The following is a 20526-nucleotide window of genomic DNA, read 5'->3' as shown; positions in this document are numbered from 1 at the left end:
TCTACTAAAAATACAAACATTAGCTGGCGTGGTGGCAGGCACCTCTAATTCCAGCTGTTTGGCCGAGGCAGGAGAATCATTTAAACCTGGGAGGCGGAGGTTGCAGTGAGCCGAGATCGCACCACTGCACTGCAGCCTGGCTGACAGAGCGAGACTCCATCTCAAAAAAAAAAAAGAAAAAAAAAAAAGGGCCGGGCGCGGTGGCTCACGCCTGTAATCCCAGCACTTTGGGAGGCCGAGGCGGGCGGATCACAAGGTCAGGAGATCGAGACCACGGTGAAACCCCGTCTCTACTAAAAATACAAAAAATTAGCCGGGCGCGGTTGTGGGCGCCTGTAGTCCCAGCTACTCGGGAGGCTGAGGCAGGAGAATGGCGTGAACCCGGGAGGCGGAGCTTGCAGTGAGCCGAGATCGCGCCACTGCACTCCAGCCTGGGCGACAGAGCGAGACTCCGTCTCAAAAAAAAAAAAAAAAAAAAAAAAAAAAAAAAAAAAGAAAAAAAAGAAAATCATAAGTATTAACTAAAAATAATAGCCAACATTTACTGAGTCCCATTACATGCTAGGGACTGTATTAAATCACCTCATATGGATTGTTTCACTTGATTCTCACATCACCCCTAAATGGTAGGTGCTAGGTTTTTCTGTTTGAGACAGGGTTTTACTCTGTTTCCCAAGTGGGAGTGCAACAGTGCAATCACAGCTCACTACAACCTCTGCCTCGTGAGCTCAAGTGATCCTTCCATTCAGCCTCCCTCTCGAGTAGCTGGAATGACAGGCATGCGACACCATGTCTGGCTATTTGTAGAGACACTGTCTTGCCATGTTACCCAGGCTGGTCTTGAACTCCGGGACTCAAGTGATCCTCCTGCCTTGGTCTCCCAAAGTCCCGCAATTACGGGTGTTTGTGCCCGGCCACAGGTGCTATTTGTATCCCCATTTTATGGAGGAGGAGAATGAACTTAAGAAAGAGTAAGAAATTTGCCCAAGGCGGCCGGGCGCGGTGGCTCAAGCCTGTAATCCCAGCACTTTGGGAGGCCGAGGCGGGCGGATCACGAGGTCAGGAGATCGAGACCATCCTGGCTAACACAATGAAACCCCGTCTCCACTAAAAATACAAAAAAATTAGCCGGGCGTGGTGGCGGCGCCTGTAGTCCCAGCTACTCGGGAGGCTGAGGCAGGAGAATGGCGGGAACCCGGGAGGCGGAGCTTGCGGTGAGCCGAGATCGCGCCACCGCACTCCAGCCTGGGCGACAGAGCGAGACTCCGCCTCAAAAAAAAAAAAAAAAAAAAAAAAAAAAAAAAAAAAAAAAAGAAATTTGCCCAAGGCTACAAAGCTAGTAGTTGGAAAGAGGCTGGGATTTAAACCTGCAGCCGTAACCAGGATGTCCTGCTGCCTCTCATAAAAGCCCGCCCAGGTCCCACTCTCCTGAGTCAGACTGTCATCCCCACCCCTGCCCAGCCTGCTCAAGAAGAGGGCTGCCTGTGAGAGGCATGGCCCAGGCCACTGGGGGTTCCCTTACCATTTGTCGGTGTTGTTGATGAGAGTGGAGACCTGCTCAAGGTATTCCTTGTCATAGACCACAATAGGCTCGGATTCGTTGATCTCCACGGGGTAGAAGATGGTGTTGAGAAAAGGTAACCAGTTGATGGCGGGTGCCAAGGTCTGCAAGGGAAAAGGACAATGTGACCCTGTGGGGCTGCTTCTCCTCATAGCCCAGGTCTCCAGGACGGGCTTCTACAGGAAACAAAGGAAAGAGCTTGGGCTTGGCGCCATCTGACAGTGCACTGGGCAGAGAGTCAAGTAGAGCCTGGAGGACTTTTGTCAGAGATGCTGTAGGTAGAATTCTAAGGAGTCCAACACCAAAATTTAACTCGAAATGCAACGAGGATGGAATGAGAAGATGCAGCAGCTACCGCTACCATTCAGCAAGCGTCTCCTGTGTGCCAGGAGCCGTGGCAAATGATTCATGCACACGATTCCAACCGGTCCTCGCGAGAGTCCAAGCAGTAGGCACTATTATCCCTGCTTCATGGATGAAGAGACTGAGCTTCAGACAGGCCTGAAACAGTTGAGCATGTAGAATCTGCAGCCAAACTGCCTGGGCTCATCTTCTAGCTCTCTTCCTTGCTAGCTGTATAACCCTGGGTAAGTTAATGAACCCTTCTGGGCCTCAGGATCTTGTCTGAAAAGTGGGGATCACCACAATGACAGAATCCACTTCACTGAGGCATTTGTGAGGACTGACCAAGCTTATGCTGTCTGTTCTATTCAACATGGGCTTCTGTAACATCAGTGAGCTTCCACATGATTGGTAAATTCAGGATGACAGCAGGATAACGTGTGAGCTGCATTGGTCTGAAGGTGATGTTTCTCAGGCATGGGATTGGGAAGGGTTGAACGCCAACCTTCAGCAAGAAAGGAAAAGCCCTCAGCTCAGCTGATGCACACAGCAGGCTGGTCAGCTCTACCTTTTCTTTTTTTTTTTTGAGACAGAGTCTCACTCTGTCACCCAGGCTGGAGTGCAGTGGCATGATCTCGGCTCACTGCAAGCTCCGCCTCCCGGGTTCACGCCATTCTCCTGCCTCAGCCTCCTGAGTAGCTGGGACTACAGGCGCCCCCCACCATGCCCGGCTAATTTTTTATATTTTTAGTAGAGATGGGGTTTCACCGTGTTAGCCAGGATGGTCTCAATCTCCTCACCTTGTGATCTGCCCATCTCAGCCTCCCAAATTGCTGGGATTACAGGTGTGAGTCACTGCGCCCAGCCTACTTTTTTTTTTTTTTTTTGAGACGGAGTCTCTCTCTTTCGCCAGGCTGGAGTGCTGTGGTGCCATCTCGGCTCACTGTAACCTCTGCCTCCAGGGTTCAAATGATTCTCCTGTTTCAGCTTCCTGAGTAGCTGGAATTACAACAGGCACCCACCACCATGCCTGCTTAATTTTTGTATTTTTAGTAGAGACAGGGTTTTGCCATCTTGGCCAGGCTGGTCTTGAACTACTGACCTCAAGTGACCTGCCTGCCTTAGCCTCCCAAAGTGCTGGGATTACAGGCATGAGCCACCGTGCCCAGCCTGGTCCGCTCTTTTAAGATGACTGAAAATAAGCCCTTGCGCCTGGGGCTTCCTCTCCTCACAGAAGCTCCTTCCAGACCTGTAACTCTCAGCCTCCAGCAGGTTGCACTTTCTCTGTGACCCTAAAGGCGCTTGCTCAGAGCTCCCTGTCTTTTTTTTTTTGAGACGGAGTCTCACTCTGACACCCAGGCTGGAACGCAGTGGCATAATCTCAGCTCACCGCAACCTCTGCCTCCTGGGTTCAAGTGATTCTCCTGCCTCAGCCTCCTGAGTAGCTGGGATTACAGGCACGTGCCACCATGCCTGGCTAATTTTTGTAGTTTTAGTAGAGACGGGGTTTCACCATGTTGGTCAGGCTGGTCTCGAACTCCTGACTTCAGGATCCACTTGCCTTGGCCTTCCAAAGTGCTGGGATTACCAGCACTTTGAGCCACTGTGCTAGGCCAGAGCTCCCTGTCTTATCTGCAGGGTCTTGGTGTCCACAGCTAGCACTTCCCAGCTGGCACTTTCCCCAAGGCAGCCTCCAGCCATGCTGAGGTACTCCTTAAGGTTCCAATTATTGTTTTGTTAGGATTCTGGTTACAAAGTTGCACAACTTAAAAAAAAAAGATTGTGGTACACTTTGGAAGGCGGAGGCCAGTAGATCACCTGAAGTCAGGAGTTTGAGACCAGCCTGGACAACATGGTGAAACCCTGTCTCTACCAAAACCACAAACATTAGCCAGCCGTGATGGTACATGCCTGTAGTCCCAGCTACTCGGGAGGCTGAGGCAGGAGAATCGCTTGAACCCAGGAGGCGGAGGTTGCAGTGAGCCCAGATCACGCCACTGCACTCCAGCCTGGGCAACAGAGTGAGACTCCGTCTCAAAAAAAAAAAAATTGTGCTAAAACACATATAACATAAAATTCACCATCTTCACCATGTTTAAGAGCACAGTTCAAGACCAGATGCATTGGTTCATGCCTGTAACCTCAGCACTTTGGGAGACTGAGGTGGGCAGATCGCTTGAGCCCAGGAGTTCAAGACCAGCATGGACAACATGGCAAGACCCCATCTTTACAAAAAAAAAATTAAAAATCAGCTAGGCATGGGGGCCTGTGCCTGCAGTCCCAGGTGGGAGAATTGCTTGAGCCTGGGAGGTCGAGGCTGCAGTGAGCTGAAATCATACCACTACACTTCAGCCTGGTTGACAGAATGAAACCCTGCCTCAGAAAAAAAAAAAAAAAAAAAGCACAGTTCAGGGGCATTGAGTCCATTCACACTGCTGTGCTACCATCACCACCACTATCCAGCCACGGACTGTTTTTTTTTATTATTATTATTTATTTTGTTTTGAGACAGAATCTTGCTCTGTCGCCCATGCTGGAGTGCAGTGGTGCAATCTCAGCTCACTGCAACCTCTGCCTCCCGGGTTCAAGCGATTCTCCTGTCCCAGCCTCCCAAGTAGCTGGGACTACAGGCACACGCCACCACCCTTGGCTAATTTTTCTCTTTAATTTTATTTTTAGTAGAGATGGGGTTTCACCATATTGTTCTCAGGCTGGTCTCAAACTCCTGAACTCTGGTGATCCACCTGTCTGGGCCTCCCAAAGTGAGGGGATTACAGGCGTGAGCCACCACGTCTAGCCCCACAGATTTCATCTTGCAAATGTGAGACTCTACCCATTAGGCAATAACTTCCCACTGGCTCCAAACCCCACCCCTGGAAACTACCATTCTACTTTCTGTCTCTATGAACTTGCCTACTCTAGGTACCTCACAGAAGTAGAATCAGGCAGCATTTGTCCTTTTGTGATTGGCTTATTTCGCTTAGCACAATATCCTCAAGTAAAGTTGCCTAACTTTTGTTCTGCTCTTGTTCTATTTTCTCTACCTGTACTGCTATTTCTAGTGTATGATTTTACAGAACACAAGGAACTACATATACTGCTATAGCAAAAATGCCTGTACATGTCAATCACTTAGAAGGGTATGTCTGGCATTTGGCAAGCAATCCATCAATGTTGGCCATTACTCTTTGCTCAGGGTCTCCCATGTATGTTCCTTGGCCTGTCCAATTCCAAATTCTCTTTTATTTTCTTGAAAAAGGACAAAATGCAAGACAAAGGAGGTGAGAGAGGTTCCACATATGGCCTTCATGCGGAAAAATCAATCAATAAAGTAAAATTGATCTGCAACTTAAGACCAGTCTATAGCCCATTGGTAAATACCGATGACACCCCCTGTGAGAGAGGTAGCCATAAACCCCCACTTAACAGATGCTGAATTTGCAGATGGGGTAAGGTGACTGTCCTGAGGTCACATAGTTAACTAGCCACTGTGGAGGTCTAAAACCCAGGTTCACTCATCTCTTTGGGTTTAAAAGGGCAACTCAGTTCCTGGGGAACAAGGACCTCAAAGGACAGGTGAATTTGTGAGGAAGGCAGGTCCTGAAGGCAGTGGTGTGCTGGTAACGCAGTTAATAACTGCACCAGGCGCGGTGGCTCATGCCTGTAATCCCAGCACTTTCAGTGGCCGAGGCAGGAGAATCACCTGAGGCCAGGAGTTCAAGACCAGCCTGGCCAGCATGGTGAAACCCAGTCTCTACTAAAAATATAAAAAAATTAGCCACCAGGTGTGGGGGTGCACACCTGTAATCCCAGCTACTTGGGAGGCTGAGGCATGAGAATTACTTGAGCCTGGGAGGCAGAGGTTGCAGTGAGCCAACATCACTCCATTGCACTCCAGCCTGGGCAACAGGGCGAAGCTCTGTCTCAAAACAAAAACAAAAACAAAACAGTTAACAACTGGCTCTCAGTTTCTGGGTAACTCTTCCCCCCATGGCTGATGGTAAAATACCTGCGGAGCTGGGAAGAAAATACCTGCGGTGCAGTGGACTTGGGGGCCGGGGGTCCCGGTGCATCCCTGCCTGCCTGGCAGCTAGGTGAGCTGGGAAGAGCCCTGGGCTAAGAATGAACAGACCTGGATCAGCGTCCCCAGGAGGCACCAGCTCTGGGACCTCCAGCCTTTTTCCATTCTTTCTCTAAAATGCAGACAACAGCCTCCCCTCCCAGAGCTGATGGATCTGTGCCTCTTGTACCTGCTTGCCCAATAACCCTGAGTTTCTTTTCTTTCTACCTTGTCCTGTCTGCCGTCCTCCTGGCAGGAGGCCCTTAGGCAGGTAACCTCTGAGGCTAATCTTTAACATTTCTATGACTACAAAAATTGGAGCTGTGCTTGTGAGATCTTCAAACAGGGCTCCACCATTAGAACCACCTGACTGCATGACCTGCTGGCAAAGTCCTTGGGAAAATCGACAAGTTTACAAACTGTCAGTGTTTACACAGTGAACGAGAGCTTCATAAACTGCAGACAACTGGAACTCTCTGATCAAGGTACAGATATAAGATGGTGAGAAATCCCTGTGTACTCCTCAACACAACCCTGGCCCTTTAGGGAATGCAGGTGTTCTGTGCAGGGAAGTTCCCATGACTGTGAGATAAGATGTGTTGACTACCAGGATTTTCACATTTTCCATCCTGACTGCTTTAGCGAACTCCTATCTTAAACACATGTGCCTAGCTCCATCTCCATGGAGATGGCTTTTTTAACCGACTAGGACATTCTACTTGTGACTCACACCCTCTGGGGCACACCAATGAGCTCCATTTTCCACACCTGCAGCCAAGGAGTACTGTGGGTCACAAACCAACCAAATCAAATAGGTTTGAAACTGGGAGAGAAGAATGCTTCTCAGCTTCATCTCAGTGGGAGAAACGGGTAGAAAATGCGGCTCAGGCCCAAACAGCCTTTGGCGTGAGGGTCCTAGAAAGGAAGGGGAAGGTCCTCAGGCCCCCAGAAGTAATGGAAGTGTCTGATTCACAGCTCTGAGTTCAGATTCTGCTGGGGACTAGCCTGGAACCATTCTGTACCCCAGTAGGGCTAGCCTAGAACCACACTGTGAAGCCTGGCGTGCTTTACCCTAAGTTACCTGGAGTATGGGAAGAAAACCACATTTCCAGACACCAGGGAACAAGACATTCTCTGTCCCAGAGTAGAATGAATCAAATTGATTTAGTGCTGGGGACCTGAGTGACATTGCTAATAACAAAGGAATAATAACCATAATAATGAATATAACGTGTTATACTTGTACTGGGCTGTGCAAATGAGTTTACTGAATGAAATCTCATCCTTTGCCTCAACTTATTCTCCCACAACCCTGTGGCAGGCCAGGAAGAGATTCTTACTTAGAACACACGCTTCAGGGGGCCAGGACTTCTTTATTTTTTATTTTATTTCTTTGAGACAGAGTCTCACTCTGTCACCCAGGCTAGAGTGCAGTGGTGTGATCCTGGCTCAATGCAACCTCCACCTTCCGGGTTCAAGTGATTCTTCTGCCTCAACCTCCGAGTAGCTGGGACTACTGGTGCACACCGCCACACCTGGCTAATTTTTGTATTTTTAGTAGAGACGAGGTGTTACCATATTAGTCAGGCTGGTCTTGAACTCCTGACCTCAGGTGATCCACCTGCCTCGGACTCCCAAAGTGCTGGGATTACAGGCCTGAGCCACCATGCCCGGCCAGGGCGTCTTTAAATGTCAGACATAATTTTTTTTTTTTTTTTTTTTGAGACGGAGTCTGGCTCTGTCGCCCAGGCTGGAGTGCAGTGGCGCGATCTCGGCTCACTGCAAGCTCCGCCTCCTGGGTTCACGCCATTCTCCTGCCTCAGCCTCCCGAGTAGCTGGGACTACAGGCGCCCACAACCGCGCCCGGCTAATTTTTTGTATTTTTAGTAGAGACGGGGTTTCACCGTGGTCTCGATCTCCTGACCTTGTGATCCGCCCGCCTCGGCCTCCCAAAGTGCTGGGATTACAGGCGTGAGCCACCGCGCCCGGCAAATGTCAGACATAATTTTAAACATATGTATATATGCCCATTTTTTCTGGGAGACAGTCCATGGTTTTTTATCTGTTCTCAAAGGACTCCGTGACTTAAAGTTAAGAACCACAGGCTTGGCCGGGCGCCTGTAATCCCAGCACTTTGGGAGGCCGAGACGGGCGGATCACGAGGTCAGGAGATCGAGACCATCCTGGCTAACACGGTGAAACCCCGTCTCTACTAAAAAATACAAAAAACTAGCCGGGCGAGGTGGCGGGCGCCTGTAGTCCCAGCTACTCGGGAGGCTGAGGCAGGAGAATGGTGTAAACTCGGGCGGCGGAGCTTGCAGTGAGCTGAGATCCGGCCACTGCACTCCAGCTTGGGCGACAGAGCGAGACTCCGTCTCAAAAAAAAAAAAAAAAAAAAAAAAAGAACCACAGGCCGGGTGCGGTGGCTCATGCCTGTAATCCCCGTACTTTGGGAGGCCAAGGCGAGAGGATCATGAGGTCAGGAGTTCGAGACCAGTCTGACCAACATGGTGAAACCCCGTCTCTACTAAAAATACAAAAATTAGCCGGGCGCGGTGGTGCCTGCCTGTAATTCCAGCTACTCGGGAGGCTGAGACAGGAGAATGGCTTGAACTCAGAAGGCAGAGGTTGCAGTGAGCTGAGATCATGCCACTGCACTCCATCCTGGGCGACAAAGCGAGACTTTGTCTCAAAAAAAAAGAAAAAAAAAAAGAACCACAGTCCCTTGTGAGGACAAGGGCTATGTCTCATTTGTGTTCTGGCACACAGCAGGGGTGAGTGGATGAGCCAAGCCCATTTTACAAGGAAGGCAGCCAAATTCACATTAGAATTTAATCAGAAATATCTGTAAAAACATAAGGAGAGAAACCATATATTTCCTAAAGATCTTAATTGAACTTTGGGTACTTAGAACACAGAGGCTGTTTGGCCAGGCGTGGTGGTTCATGCCTATACTCCAGCACTTACAGCTCCAAGGGGCTTACAGTCCTCTGAATCTAAGCCCAGGGCTTGTGTACTGCAAGCTGCTGCGTCTGCTAAACTCCCCCACCTTGGCAGCTGTGCAACTGGGAGGGAAAAAGGTCTTTCTTCCTTTGCTTGGAAGAAGGGAGCAGAAGCAATGGTGATAGGAAGCCTGGGGGGAACCTGGTGGTCATGCTGGGCTGATGTGTTCAGGGCTCCTGTGCCTTCTCCGCTATTCCTGGCACAGACAGTTGGCATCATGGCCACAGTAGGTGGCTGAGGCATTGGGGGGCCCCTCAGGCTGAGAACCGGGCTGGAACAAACCAAATTATAATGCACAAACAACATCACCCTCAGCCTCCTGGCTTCAGAGCAGGAAAATAATGCCAGATGGTATCTAACAGCAGCTGCTGATCTCCATCCAGGCCCATGCAGCACCACTCAGCCTCAGGCCAGTTTCTCTGGGAGCTGAAGGGCAGTCAGCACCAGCAGGAGGCCAGGCTCCCCTGACCCTCATTGCAGGCCCTAGCATGGCTTGCACCTCCGCCTGGGACACCCAGTGGCCTGGAAATGCTCACCCATCATTAGACTCGCCTTCCCTGACTTCCCACCCTTGGCTCCCACGGCCCGCTGCTTTTGCCCAAAGCACTCAGCAATGAGACGGGGTTGTTTCTAGCTGGTGTCCCCCACTAGCCTAGACGGGGTTGTTTCTAGCTGGCCGTCCCAAGGCGGCCCCATATACACCTGTCAGATGGAGGAGGGAAAAGGGCAGGGACCTAGTGTTCTTCCTGAAAGTAGAAGGAACGGACAGGTCGAATTTGGCTGGTCAGAAGGTAAGGAAGGAGGGAGAAGACACTCTGGGGGAGCCCCCCCGCCAGCAGAGAAGCAAGACCTAGCCACGCATTCCTGGGTGATGTCAAGAAACAGGAAGATCAGTGGTGGCCACTCTGCTGATCCCTCTGCAATGCCAGCTGATGCTCTGGAAAGAAGGAACCAGCAACCTATTCCCTCCAGACCCTCAAGGACCAAGCAGCTGCCAGAGGGCAGCCTTTGGCAGAGGCTGAGCCCCTGGACGTCGGGCTTCTCCAGTGGACATCTGGCTTCTCCAATGGGTGACAGAAAGCATCGCAGATCTAACGCCCTGTTGTACAGTGAGCCAATCTGAGTCATTTGGCGGGCTCTTCTGCCACTTAGGAGCCTCTGGACCTTGATCTGGCTCAGGAAAGGGAAGCGTAATGACGGAATTCACACCACACATTTAGTAAGTGCTCACTGTAACCAGGTTCGAGGCTCTTGGTGCTGAAGAGACTGGAAAGGCGCTGTCAATGTAAGCTGGTGTGGTCACGACCCCGAGTCTCCCAGTAAACACTATTAACTACAGAGAAGCAACCTGGTGTCGGCCAGGCGCCTATTTTGGAGTCACTTACTAGCTGTGTGCCCTTCAGCAGGTAACTTGACCTCTCTGGGCATCAGTTTTCCCATCTGTGGACTGGGCATAACCACCATCCTTCCTTTGTCACGTAGTTTCAAGGACTAGATGAAATGAGTATAAAAGTCGCCAGCCCAGGGCCCTGACTGAAGCCTGGTGGCCACCCCAGCCTCCCTAGCAGCCAGTGCTCAAGTTACCTGCAGCTCGGCCGCCGTCACTTTGTGGTAGATGAGCTCCTCGTCGCGGCGCTTCTCCTGTGGGATGGTGATGTTGGCCAGTGCTGTCTCAAAGTCCAAGATCTGCTGCATCTGGGGCCGGATGGCCTCCTCGTCCCCACCGCCCAGCAGCTTCCCCAGCTGGACCATGTAGTTCAGATATCCGGTCAGCACCTGCAGGGCCCATACCCCAAACTGTCAGTGGCTGCCCCTCACTATCCACTGGACAAGGGTTGGGGGGGCTTGGCCAACTGAGTCCGGCACAGGGAGCCAGGGGACTGCATAGTGCCCCCAAGACACCCGTAGGGCCAGGTGTGGTGGCTCACACCTGTAATCCCGGCACTTTGGGAGGCTGAGGTGGGTGGATCACCTGAGGTCAGGAGTTTGAGACCAACCTGGCCAACATGGTGAAACCCCATCTCTACTAAAAATACAAAAATTAACTGGGCATAGTGGCGGGCGCCTATAATCCCAGCTACTCAGGAGGCTGAGGCAGGAGAATCGCTTGAACCCAGGAGGAGGAGGTTGCAGTGAGCCCAGATCATGCCACGGCACTCTAGCCTGGGCGGCAGAAACTTCGTCTCAAAAAAAAAAAAAAGGAATAAAGACACCGTGGGAGACAAAGCATTCAGAATGATCTTGGGACCGTGTCTCTCCGCTGCTTCCCTGCAGCCTCCAGGAGAAAGCCCAAAGTCTTGGCTCATCTCACAGGTCCCCACCTGGGCTGGTCCCTGTCTTAAAGGGCTTGTCCTGGGGCTGTCTTTCCATTCTTAGAATGTACCTTTTCTGACCACTCTCCACCCGTGTTCCAGGATCTGAATTAAGTCCCCACAGTAGACTTTCTCAGCTCCCCTTTCCCTTAGTTAAATGATACCTGCCTCCCCGACCAAACCACAGGCCCCATGGGACGAAGGCTATGGTGGCCTTGTCTGCCACCATCTCCCCAGCATCAGGCACTCTGTGGGCAGCTTGGTCAAGTACATGCAGGCGGAAGAATGAAAGGACAGATGAGTGAGTTCCAGGCGAGATCGCCCCAAGAGCACCACAAGAGGCAGGCCAGGGCGAGGGAGAGCCGTGGGCTTCGGAGCACGTGGACCTGGATGTGAATCTCAGGCTCGTCATTTACTGGCTATGTGACCTTGAGCAGATCACTTAGCATCTCTGAGCCTGATTCCCTCTTCTGTAAAAGGCCAGACAAAACTAATTCCTGTTGGACAGATGAGGCAAATGAAGCTCAGGATCTGCAGGGTTAATGGGAGGGTCACAGGTGATGTACAAAGGTTATTGCTGCCTCTGCCTCTCTCTAGAGCCAGGACAAATGATACCTGTCTCTTGCCCCTTGTGTCCACAATGCCTGAGTGACAGCCAGCCTAGGGGTGTTCCTCCCCTGCCAGGGTCTGCCTGTTTCACCCATCACGTCACTGACACCCCGGGCTCCCCTAGACACTGAGCAGGAAGGACCATCCTGGGAGGCGGGCTGGGGAGGGGAGAGGTACGCTTACCTTCTCGTTTTCAGTTTTGTTCAGGTAATAGTCTCTCGAGGGCAAGCCCAGGCCAGACTGGTCCACCTGACGGGAGAAGCAAGCATGAGAAGGAATTCGTGTTGCAATGCGTGTCTCCACTGCATGGCCTCCTGCCCTGAGAATGGCTGGTACGTGGCAGCAGAGACCCAGCTCAGGCCCCTGCAGAAGCAGGACTGCTGGCTACAGTCACTGAGAAGCCCACTCAGGGACGGGATGACACATTCCTGCCTGTACACGCAGCCCCCCCCCGCAGGGCTCCTGGGCTCCTCAGAAGGGCTGGACAGAGCCACCCTCCTTTTTTAAACACCTCCTCGCCTCGGCAAAGTGCCTCTACCTCCCCAACACTTTCCAAGTGGTTAAGAGTCACTCAAAAACTGTGTGATCTTGGCCAAGTTACTGAACCTTTCTGATTCTCAGGTTCCTTATCAGGAAAATAGAGAAAATAAAACCTAACCTTCAGAGCTGGAATGGGGATTGAAGAAGACAGTGCTGGTCAAGTGCCTGCCAAGCAGGACGGGAGGGTCCATTTCTGCTTGCTACTATCGGCGCGCATGGCCACATCTTGGCATACCTAGGACGGGTGTTACTGCAATCCATTTGATTTATAGGGTAACTGTAGCTGTGAGAGGTTGAGGCACTTGCCCATGGTCACCCAGTGAGTGAATGGTAGAGATGGGCTGGGAACTCAGTCTTTAGGATCCCCAGCCTGGGTTTCTTACTTCTGCATCGGAGGTTGGGGCAGACCAGTGTTGGAGCTCCCCTGGGCAGGCTGACCCTCTGTCTGGGGCATGCTCTGACAGGGAGACATGGATTCAAAACCATTCCAAGAAGAGTCACAAAGAGCAGACGCTAAGGAGGGGGAAACCAGGATGTGTGTTCAGCTGTGTCCAGGAGTTGACAATCGCCCTTGGGGTCCACGGAAAGTCATCAGCACCCGAAGGTTCACCTCTGTGCAGTGCCCATCCATGCAAAGCCAGCAGCCTGCAAAGATCTCACCAATGAGGCCGGGCGCGGTGGCTCACGCCTGTAATCCCAGCACTTTGGGAGGCTGAGGCGGGTGGATCATGAGGTCAGGAGATCCAGACCATCCTTGCTAACACAGTAAAACCCCGTCTCTACTAAAAAATACAAAAGAAATTAGCCCGGTGTGGTGGCGGGTGCCTGTAGTCCCAGCTACTCAGCTACTCAGAGGCTGAGGCAGGAGAATAGCATGAACCCAGGAGGCAGACCTTGCAGTGAGCAGAGATCATGCCACTGCACTCCAGCCTGGATGACAGAGCGAGACTGTCTCAAAAAAAAAAAAAAAAAAAAAAAAAAGAGATCTCACCAATGGGGCCTCTGGAAATAACCCAGGCTCAGAAACTAGAAGACTGCCCTCCCACCCAGTGCAAGTCTCTCTCCTACGCCAGGGCCCACTAAACTCAAAACAGGAAGAGGTCGTGCTCACACCCCCGACCGCTGTGTTTCAAGCTAGCTCACCTGGATCACGTTGCTGTTGGAGTTCTTGGAATCGGCACTGACGTAGACAGAGAAGAAGGGTGAGGTGCGGTAGTGGGCAGTGACCACCTGCAGGGTGTCCTGGAAGTTGTCCTTGGCCCAGGGACCTGTGATGTTCCAGCCCCCAAGCTGTGGGGAGGGAGAGCAGGCAGGGAGGTGATGAGGTGGCGGGGACACCCAGATGTGAATTCTGGTTCTGCAGCTGACTTGCACTGTGGCCCTGCAGCAGTCACCTGACCTTTCTGAGCCTCAAGAGCAAAGGAAAGGATTGGTCTTCACTGGGGGTTTCCGACCCATGGGCTGGAGACCCACGGATGGAGCAAAGGCTTATCCTAGACAAGCCAGGCATGAATCCAGCCGCTCCCTAGGTGGCTGGGATGAGAATGGGAAAGAGACTTTTCCTGGTTCACAGTTTATATTTTGGATAATGAATTGTGTGAATGTGATTATATCAAAACATAAATTCAACTGTGCCTCTGGGGAAAAAAAAAGGCTCCACATGTTTAAGAAGGTTGGTAAACTATGGTCTACTTTAGTCTCAAAGTTGGGGTTAAAAAAAATTTTTTTTTTGAGATGGAGTCTCACTCTTGTTTCCCAGGCTGGAGTGCAGTGGGGCCATCACAGCTCACTGCAGCTTCCACCTCCTGGGCTCAGGCCATCCTCTCACCTCAGCCTCCCAAGTAGCTATGACTACAGGTGTGTATCACCACACCTGGCTAATTTTTAACTTTTTTTGGAGAGATGGGGTCTTGCTATGTTGCCCAGGCTGGTTTTAAACTCCTGGCTTCAAGTGATCCTCCCACCTCAGCCTCCCGAGAAAGTTGGGATTTAAAAAAAAATCTCCCTGGTCTTCCCTGGTTTGGCCCATGGGACCTGTCCAGAAAGGAGGGGACTAGCCCAGTCCCCAGCATGTGCAGCCACCAACCCTGCTGCAATGCTTTCCTGGAGCCAAGCTAAGAGGTGAGGCGGTCCAGGGAACACGAGGCAGGCAGAAAACATCCACGGACACCTTCTGTCTGCACTGGGGAGCCTCGGAGTCCGGGAGGTGCCCAAGAAAGCAGGAAAGATGTCTTCGCCTGCTCAGGAGGAAGCAGGTATAGGAGAGTGGCCTGGGTCCCTGCTCACAGGGAGGGCTCTGGTTCTGGGCCAAGACTCTCTGTGGGTCTTTCTGGAACAGGCACACACCCCTCCACACACACACACATAACCCCTGAGGAAAAAGCAGCAGCAACGTGGAGGAATATTTTCCCTCTAAACATGGCCCCTGTCCCACACACAGATGCACAGAGAGACACACAGATGACAGACATCCACAACAGATGCTGACACACACCCTCACACAGACACATGCACAGACATCCCACCCACGCAGCTACACAATGTGCTCACACATGCGCTCTCACACGCGCTCTCTCTCTGTCTTTCTCTCGGTGCTACCGGCTGGAGGTATGAGGTGGGCCAGTGGTACCAGAGGACTGGAGTGAAAGCCAGGGGGCGGGTAGGTGGCATGGGCCAGGGCTGGGGAGGGAGAGCCTGAGGGACTCACCCTCTCAATCAACTCCATTAGAGGTTTGGCCCTGAGCTCCTCGATCCTGGTCTCGTTCATGCACGCACGGTAGTACACTTGCGCCTTTCTCTCTGCCTCGCTCACGCTGGCCGTGGAGTTTTCTGGAACAACACACAGTGGAGTCTGCAATGTGGCCCCACTTGCCCACTGGGTGGCTTCAGGGCAGTCCCTCTTTTCAGAGCCTTGGTGTTCTCAGCTGCAAAGGAGCTCTGACATCCGCCTGTTGGGGTGGTGGTGAGGAATGCCGTCACCACGGGTACATGAGGGCCCCTGGGCAGAGCCTGGCAAGCTGGAGGCGCTTCCGAAATTTTGCTGACTGTAAAGAAAAAGAGTCTACCGCGTTTCTCTCCCTCTGCCGGCCGGGTTCACAGTCCCCGCGTTGGCCGCACGTGCCCACCAGCAGGACAGCGTGCTTCCCCTGCGGATAATGTGTGGTACGAACACCCCGCCTGGTGCATGGGACAGAGGCCAGTCCTGGTTTTCTGATACCAGATGACCTTTCTTGTGATAAAGACTGAAGTTGGATGGAAACTCAAAAGGCTCATTCATTTTGAATTTACTTTTCGCTTCCTCCTTGGAGGGGCTGGGCACGTTCACCAGGCTTACAGCCAACTCCTGGGGCCGTTTTCCACCACCCTTGCCAACCCCAGCAAGCAGCATCTCCCTTCTGCAGTGGCTTCTCAGACCTTACCCTGGACACCCCGGAGATTCCGTTCCCTTCTCCCTCACCTCAGTGTCCTGGTCCAGATGCCACCTGCTGAAGGCAATGCTCTGGTGGCTGCACCTGGTGAAGATGACCACTTTCTGCTGCTCAAGTCCACCAGAGACACACTAAACACTGGGGCTCTGTGCCCAAGCCTTCTTCTCAGAGCCCTGCTCCAGACTATGCTGGATTCTCCAACCCCCTCAATTCTATCTGTCCCTCTTGCCTCCTCTGGGACACTCTTCACTGCTCCCTCATTTCATGTTCATTTCTCTCTGACCCTGAAGCCCCTTCCTTTGCCTCCTTCAAGGATCCCTCAAAGCCCAGCTCCTTCACAAAGACTTTCCTGGCAGAACTGTATCCATCCACCCGCTGCCCAGATACTAGATGCTTACTCTATGTTAGACCCTGTGCAAGCTGTGAGACAGAAGAGAAACCATCTCTGTCCCCAAAGGGCTTCTGTATGGCACCCTGTTAAAATCCTACTCAACCTCAAGGCCTCCATGGGGACATCTTTTCAATGAGGTCTCTCCTAAGATGCTCATTCCCAGAGGCCCTCACCGCTCTGCGTACCTGTGTCCACCATTAGACCGGGAGCTCCCTGGGGCAGAAAGTAGGTCTTGTTTATGCCTGTAAAATTGAGAGCCCAGCCCTGTGCCTGGCACCCAGCAGAAACTCAAAGAAATGACCACAAGACACAACAGTGCTGTGAACAACGCACGTGGCTATGGAACACAGAGGAAAGTCACTCCCTTCGGAGGGGTGGGGAGAAGGGGGTCTCCAGAGGGCGTTCCATTTGAGCTGGTTCTGAAAGTTGAAGTGGTTCACCAGGTGGAAGGCAGGGGAGAGGGCACTGGGTTGCGCAGAGCAGGACAAGACAGTGTGGGGACAAGCAGGGATGCCTAAAAGGGCAGGCGGGCTGCTTGGAGAAAAGAAATCTGTCTGGCGCAGCCACTTGGAGCAAAGGACATGAGTCACTTCCTGGCCAGTCTTTCATCAGCTTTCCCAGCCTCACCCCGAGAGCTCCCTGCCCCCCGATTCCCACCATGAATAGCACCACGGCTTTCACTGGTCAGAGCATCAAGCCCCGGTCTTGCTGACCGGGGTGATGGCCCTGAAAGGGGGACGGGACCAGTTTGGGGCCAGTCTGAAGGAAGACAGAGACAAGAGAGCCCCTTGAGAGACAGGGTCAGGGGCCTGAAGGAGGGGCTATGGAGGGTTTACACAGCCCTGGAGACCACAGGCTACTGTGTTGCCAAGTGCTGGAAACATCTGCATGTCCCCCAGGCACCACGGCAGCTCCAGCTCGGAGAAGAGGACTCTGTGAGGGGAGGGCGGAAATGGGGAAGCTGGGATACAGAGGATCAGGGAGAGCAAAAGGGGAGTGCCTCGCCCCTCCCAGGGCCTCGTTCCTATGGCAACGCTCCCAGTGACGCTCTTGGAAGAAAAAGCAGGAGAATCGTCATTGCTCACCAGGCCTCAGACACAGCGTCTCACCCTCTACATCTGGCTCCGGCCACAGCCCTGAAATGCCAGGGTCAGCGCTGGGGAAGGCACACTGTGTGCTCTGGCCCATGAGCGAGCCTGGCATCTCCCTCCCGCAAGGCCACCAAGATAAGAGGCCTAAAGAAAGGCTCCCAGGAGCAGCCTGGCTGTGCTAATCACAGCGAGTTCCCAGGCCCTCTTCCTAACACCTGTCCTCAAGCCCCGAATCATCACCGGGAGGGAGAAGGAGTGCCTCCTTCAGTCACAGCCTCCCTTGCTCCTTTGCTGAGAGGCTGCCCCAGGCCAGGTTCAAACTCCATTCCTTTGGCCCCCCACCACCTGGGTGCCAAGCTCACTTGCTTTCCCACACTGTTCACAAAGTTTCTTTTGCCTGGCAGCCACCAGGCTGGGTGTGGGGGACAGTGGCCAACGTAACTGGAGGCCTGTCCACGTGAGGCACGCAGCGTGGGGGGTGAGGCAGATGGCAGCCGAGGACTCACAGCAGCATCTGATTATGCACAGGGCGAATGCTGTGAGAATATCCGAGGCCTTGAGCGGGAGGGCGGGAGGAGACCAGGACAGCCAAGCAAGGCCCCGAGGAAGCTTCGCTTGAGCTTCGGGCTGAAGGATGAACTCAATGTGGAGTAGAAGGAGGGGCTGTGCGTGGGCTGCCCCTCTGCCATTCCATGTCCCTGCAGCCCCAGAACCAGCCCTGGACAGGTACCTAGCAGGCCCCTAGCAACAGGTGGTGGCTGCAAGAACAGAGCCCAGTGTCCCTTTCTGGAGAGGAAGGACACCATACCTGGAGGACGAGAGGGTAATGAGGCCGGGTGCCCACCTAAGATTTCCTTTCTTTTTTCTTTTTTTTTTTTTTGAGACAGAGTCTCCCTCTGTCACTAGGCTGGAGTGCAGGGGCGCAATCTCGGCTCACTGCAACCTCCGCTTCCTGGGTTCAAGCGATTCTCCTGCCTCAGCCTCCCGAGTAGCTGGAACTACAGGTGCGTGCCACCATGGCTAGCTAACTTTTGTATTTTTAGTAGAGACAACGTTTCACCATGTTGGCCAGGATGGTCTCGATCTCTTGACCTCATGATCCGCCCACCTCAGCCTCCCAAAATGTTGGGATTATAAGTGTAAGCCACCACGCCCTGCCAAGATTTCCTTTTTTTAAAAGGATATCAGGCCGGTGGGGCAGGAGTGGACGGGATGAGGGGGCCCCTCCAGGAGTTGGTGTTCACACCTGCTCCGTGTGTGTCATCAGTATCCCCACTGCCGATGCTGGCTAGGGCATGGGCCCTGGTAGAAGGTACGGTGCCTCTTCCTCCCCCTGGTTCCAGGAACCCATGGGGACAACCCACAGCACACTCTCCTACCTCTTCTTTTTCCTCCTCACTCAGGGGGCACCTACTATCCTGCAGGCTCCAGGGGACAAGGCCCCAAGGGAGGCTGCCAGGCAGGAGGCTGCTGCAGGGGACCAGGTGAACGAAGGTGGGCGCTTGGCCAGGATGGTGGCAGAGAAGGGGGTGAGAAGTGTTTGCAACATGAGAGAAAGGAGAGCCAAGAATGGAGCCAAGTTTCCTTGGCCTGAGTGAGAAGCTGCTGACACTGGGGAACTGCAGCCTGAGGATGAGGGGTAGGCTTAGGAAGGAGCTTCAGTGCACACAGCTACTGCCTAAAGCTCAGCTCCAGACACTCGAAGTTTGAGGCCTCTATGAGACACCCAAGGGGAGCCCTGGTCTGGGGAGTCTGTAGAGTGAGTTGTCTTGAACTCCTTTTAGTCCAAATTAGTCACTGGAATATACCGATTCCTTTCTTTTTTTTTGACACGGAGTCTCGCTCTGTCATCCAGGCTGGAGTGCAATGGCACGATCTCGGCTCACCGCAACCTCTGCCTCCTGGGTTCAAGTGATTCTCCTGCCTCAGCCTCCCGAGTAGCTGGGATGACAGGCAACCTCCACCATGCCTGGCTAATTTTTGTATTTTTAGTAGAGACAGGGTTTCACTGTGTTGACCAGGCTGGTCTCAAACTCCCAACCTCAGGTGATCCGCCTGTCTCGGCCTCCCAAAGTGCTGGGATTACAGGTGTGAGCTGTCACACCTAGACCCAATTCCTCCAATTGGTCAGAGGGCTCCATATCATGCATCCCCAACGGGGGCAATATTGCCCCCAGGAATTTATTCTTGCAGAACAAAGCATCTTACTATTTTTACTCTGTGTATATAGACCAAGAGCAGCAACAGACATTCAGAGTACCTATGGCATTAACATTTCATGGAGGGATAAAATGATAACTGCAGGTTGAGAAATGAATGCCACCCTGGGTGACAGGATCTGTGCTCCCACCTGTCTCCAGCTCCTGCCCCACACTCTTCTCCCCATGGCTGGATGGCCTCTTCTCTCCTTAACTCAAGCGTCTGCTCAGACGTCCCTCCTGAGAAAGCCCATCCCTTCCTGATCGCTGCAGCTACAATGGCCTCTTCCCTCTCTGGCCCCACGCCCTACTTGATGTTTTTGAGTCCTTCTCTTTACAATCCTATCATGTATTTAGTCATTCATTTGTTTACTGTCTGTCTTCCCTGCTGGAATGTAACTTCCACAAGAAAAGCCTGTCTTATTCCTACATAATTCCCAGCCCCGAGCAATGCCTGGCACACAGAAAGTGTCTGACGCATATAATCGGTGAGTGAGTAAAGGAATGAATGACAGAGAAAGATAGCACTACAGCCTGCAGGAGTGGCTGGGTTTCAAAGTGAAATGAGTGGCTCATGCCTATAATCCTAGTACTTTGGGAAGCCAAGGTGGGCGGATCACTTGAGGTCAGGAGTTTGAGACCAACCTGGCCAACATGGTGAAACCCTGTCTCTACTGAAAGTACAAAAATTATCCGGGCGTGGTGGCGGGTGCTTGTAATCCCAGCTACTTGGCAGGCTGAGGCACAAGAATCGCTTGAACCCAGATGGCAGAGGTTGCAGCGAGCTGAGATCGTGCCACTGTACTCCAGCCTGGGTGACAGATCGAGACTTGGCCTCGAAACAAACAAACGAACAAAACAAAACAAAACCAAAAAAAACAAAAAACAAAAAACAAAGTGAAATCAGGCACAGACCTTTTTCTGAATAAGACAAAGGTCTCCAGGACTGTGCCAACCCTCCATAGCCCCTCGTTCAGGCCCCCAACCCTGC

General features: G+C 52.5%; 1 protein-coding gene across 16 annotated transcripts in view; it reads right to left on the bottom strand.

Annotated features, from left to right (window-relative positions):
• The window catches only part of ECE1 (endothelin converting enzyme 1), a 133552-nt gene that overhangs the window by 32033 nt on the left and 80993 nt on the right, over positions 1–20526 (bottom strand). For all 16 annotated transcript variants that reach the window (XR_013406727.1, XM_077971467.1, XM_077971510.1 and 13 more), the window contains 5 exons: positions 15135–15256; positions 13571–13717; positions 12071–12136; positions 10551–10742; positions 1523–1665 (listed from right to left, as the gene is read on the bottom strand). Coding sequence is in view for 15 of the 16 variants with exons in the window: in XM_077971467.1 (XP_077827593.1) it covers positions 1523–1665; positions 10551–10742; positions 12071–12136; positions 13571–13717; positions 15135–15256 (670 nt within the window). In the remaining variant the exon portion in view is untranslated. The remainder of the gene's footprint in view (positions 1–1522; positions 1666–10550; positions 10743–12070; positions 12137–13570; positions 13718–15134; positions 15257–20526) is intronic.

This window comes from Macaca mulatta, chromosome 1, assembly GCF_049350105.2.
Source record: "Macaca mulatta isolate MMU2019108-1 chromosome 1, T2T-MMU8v2.0, whole genome shotgun sequence".
Classification (NCBI taxonomy): Eukaryota; Metazoa; Chordata; class Mammalia; order Primates; family Cercopithecidae; genus Macaca; species Macaca mulatta.
This window is presented reverse-complemented; position numbering and strand designations above follow the sequence as displayed.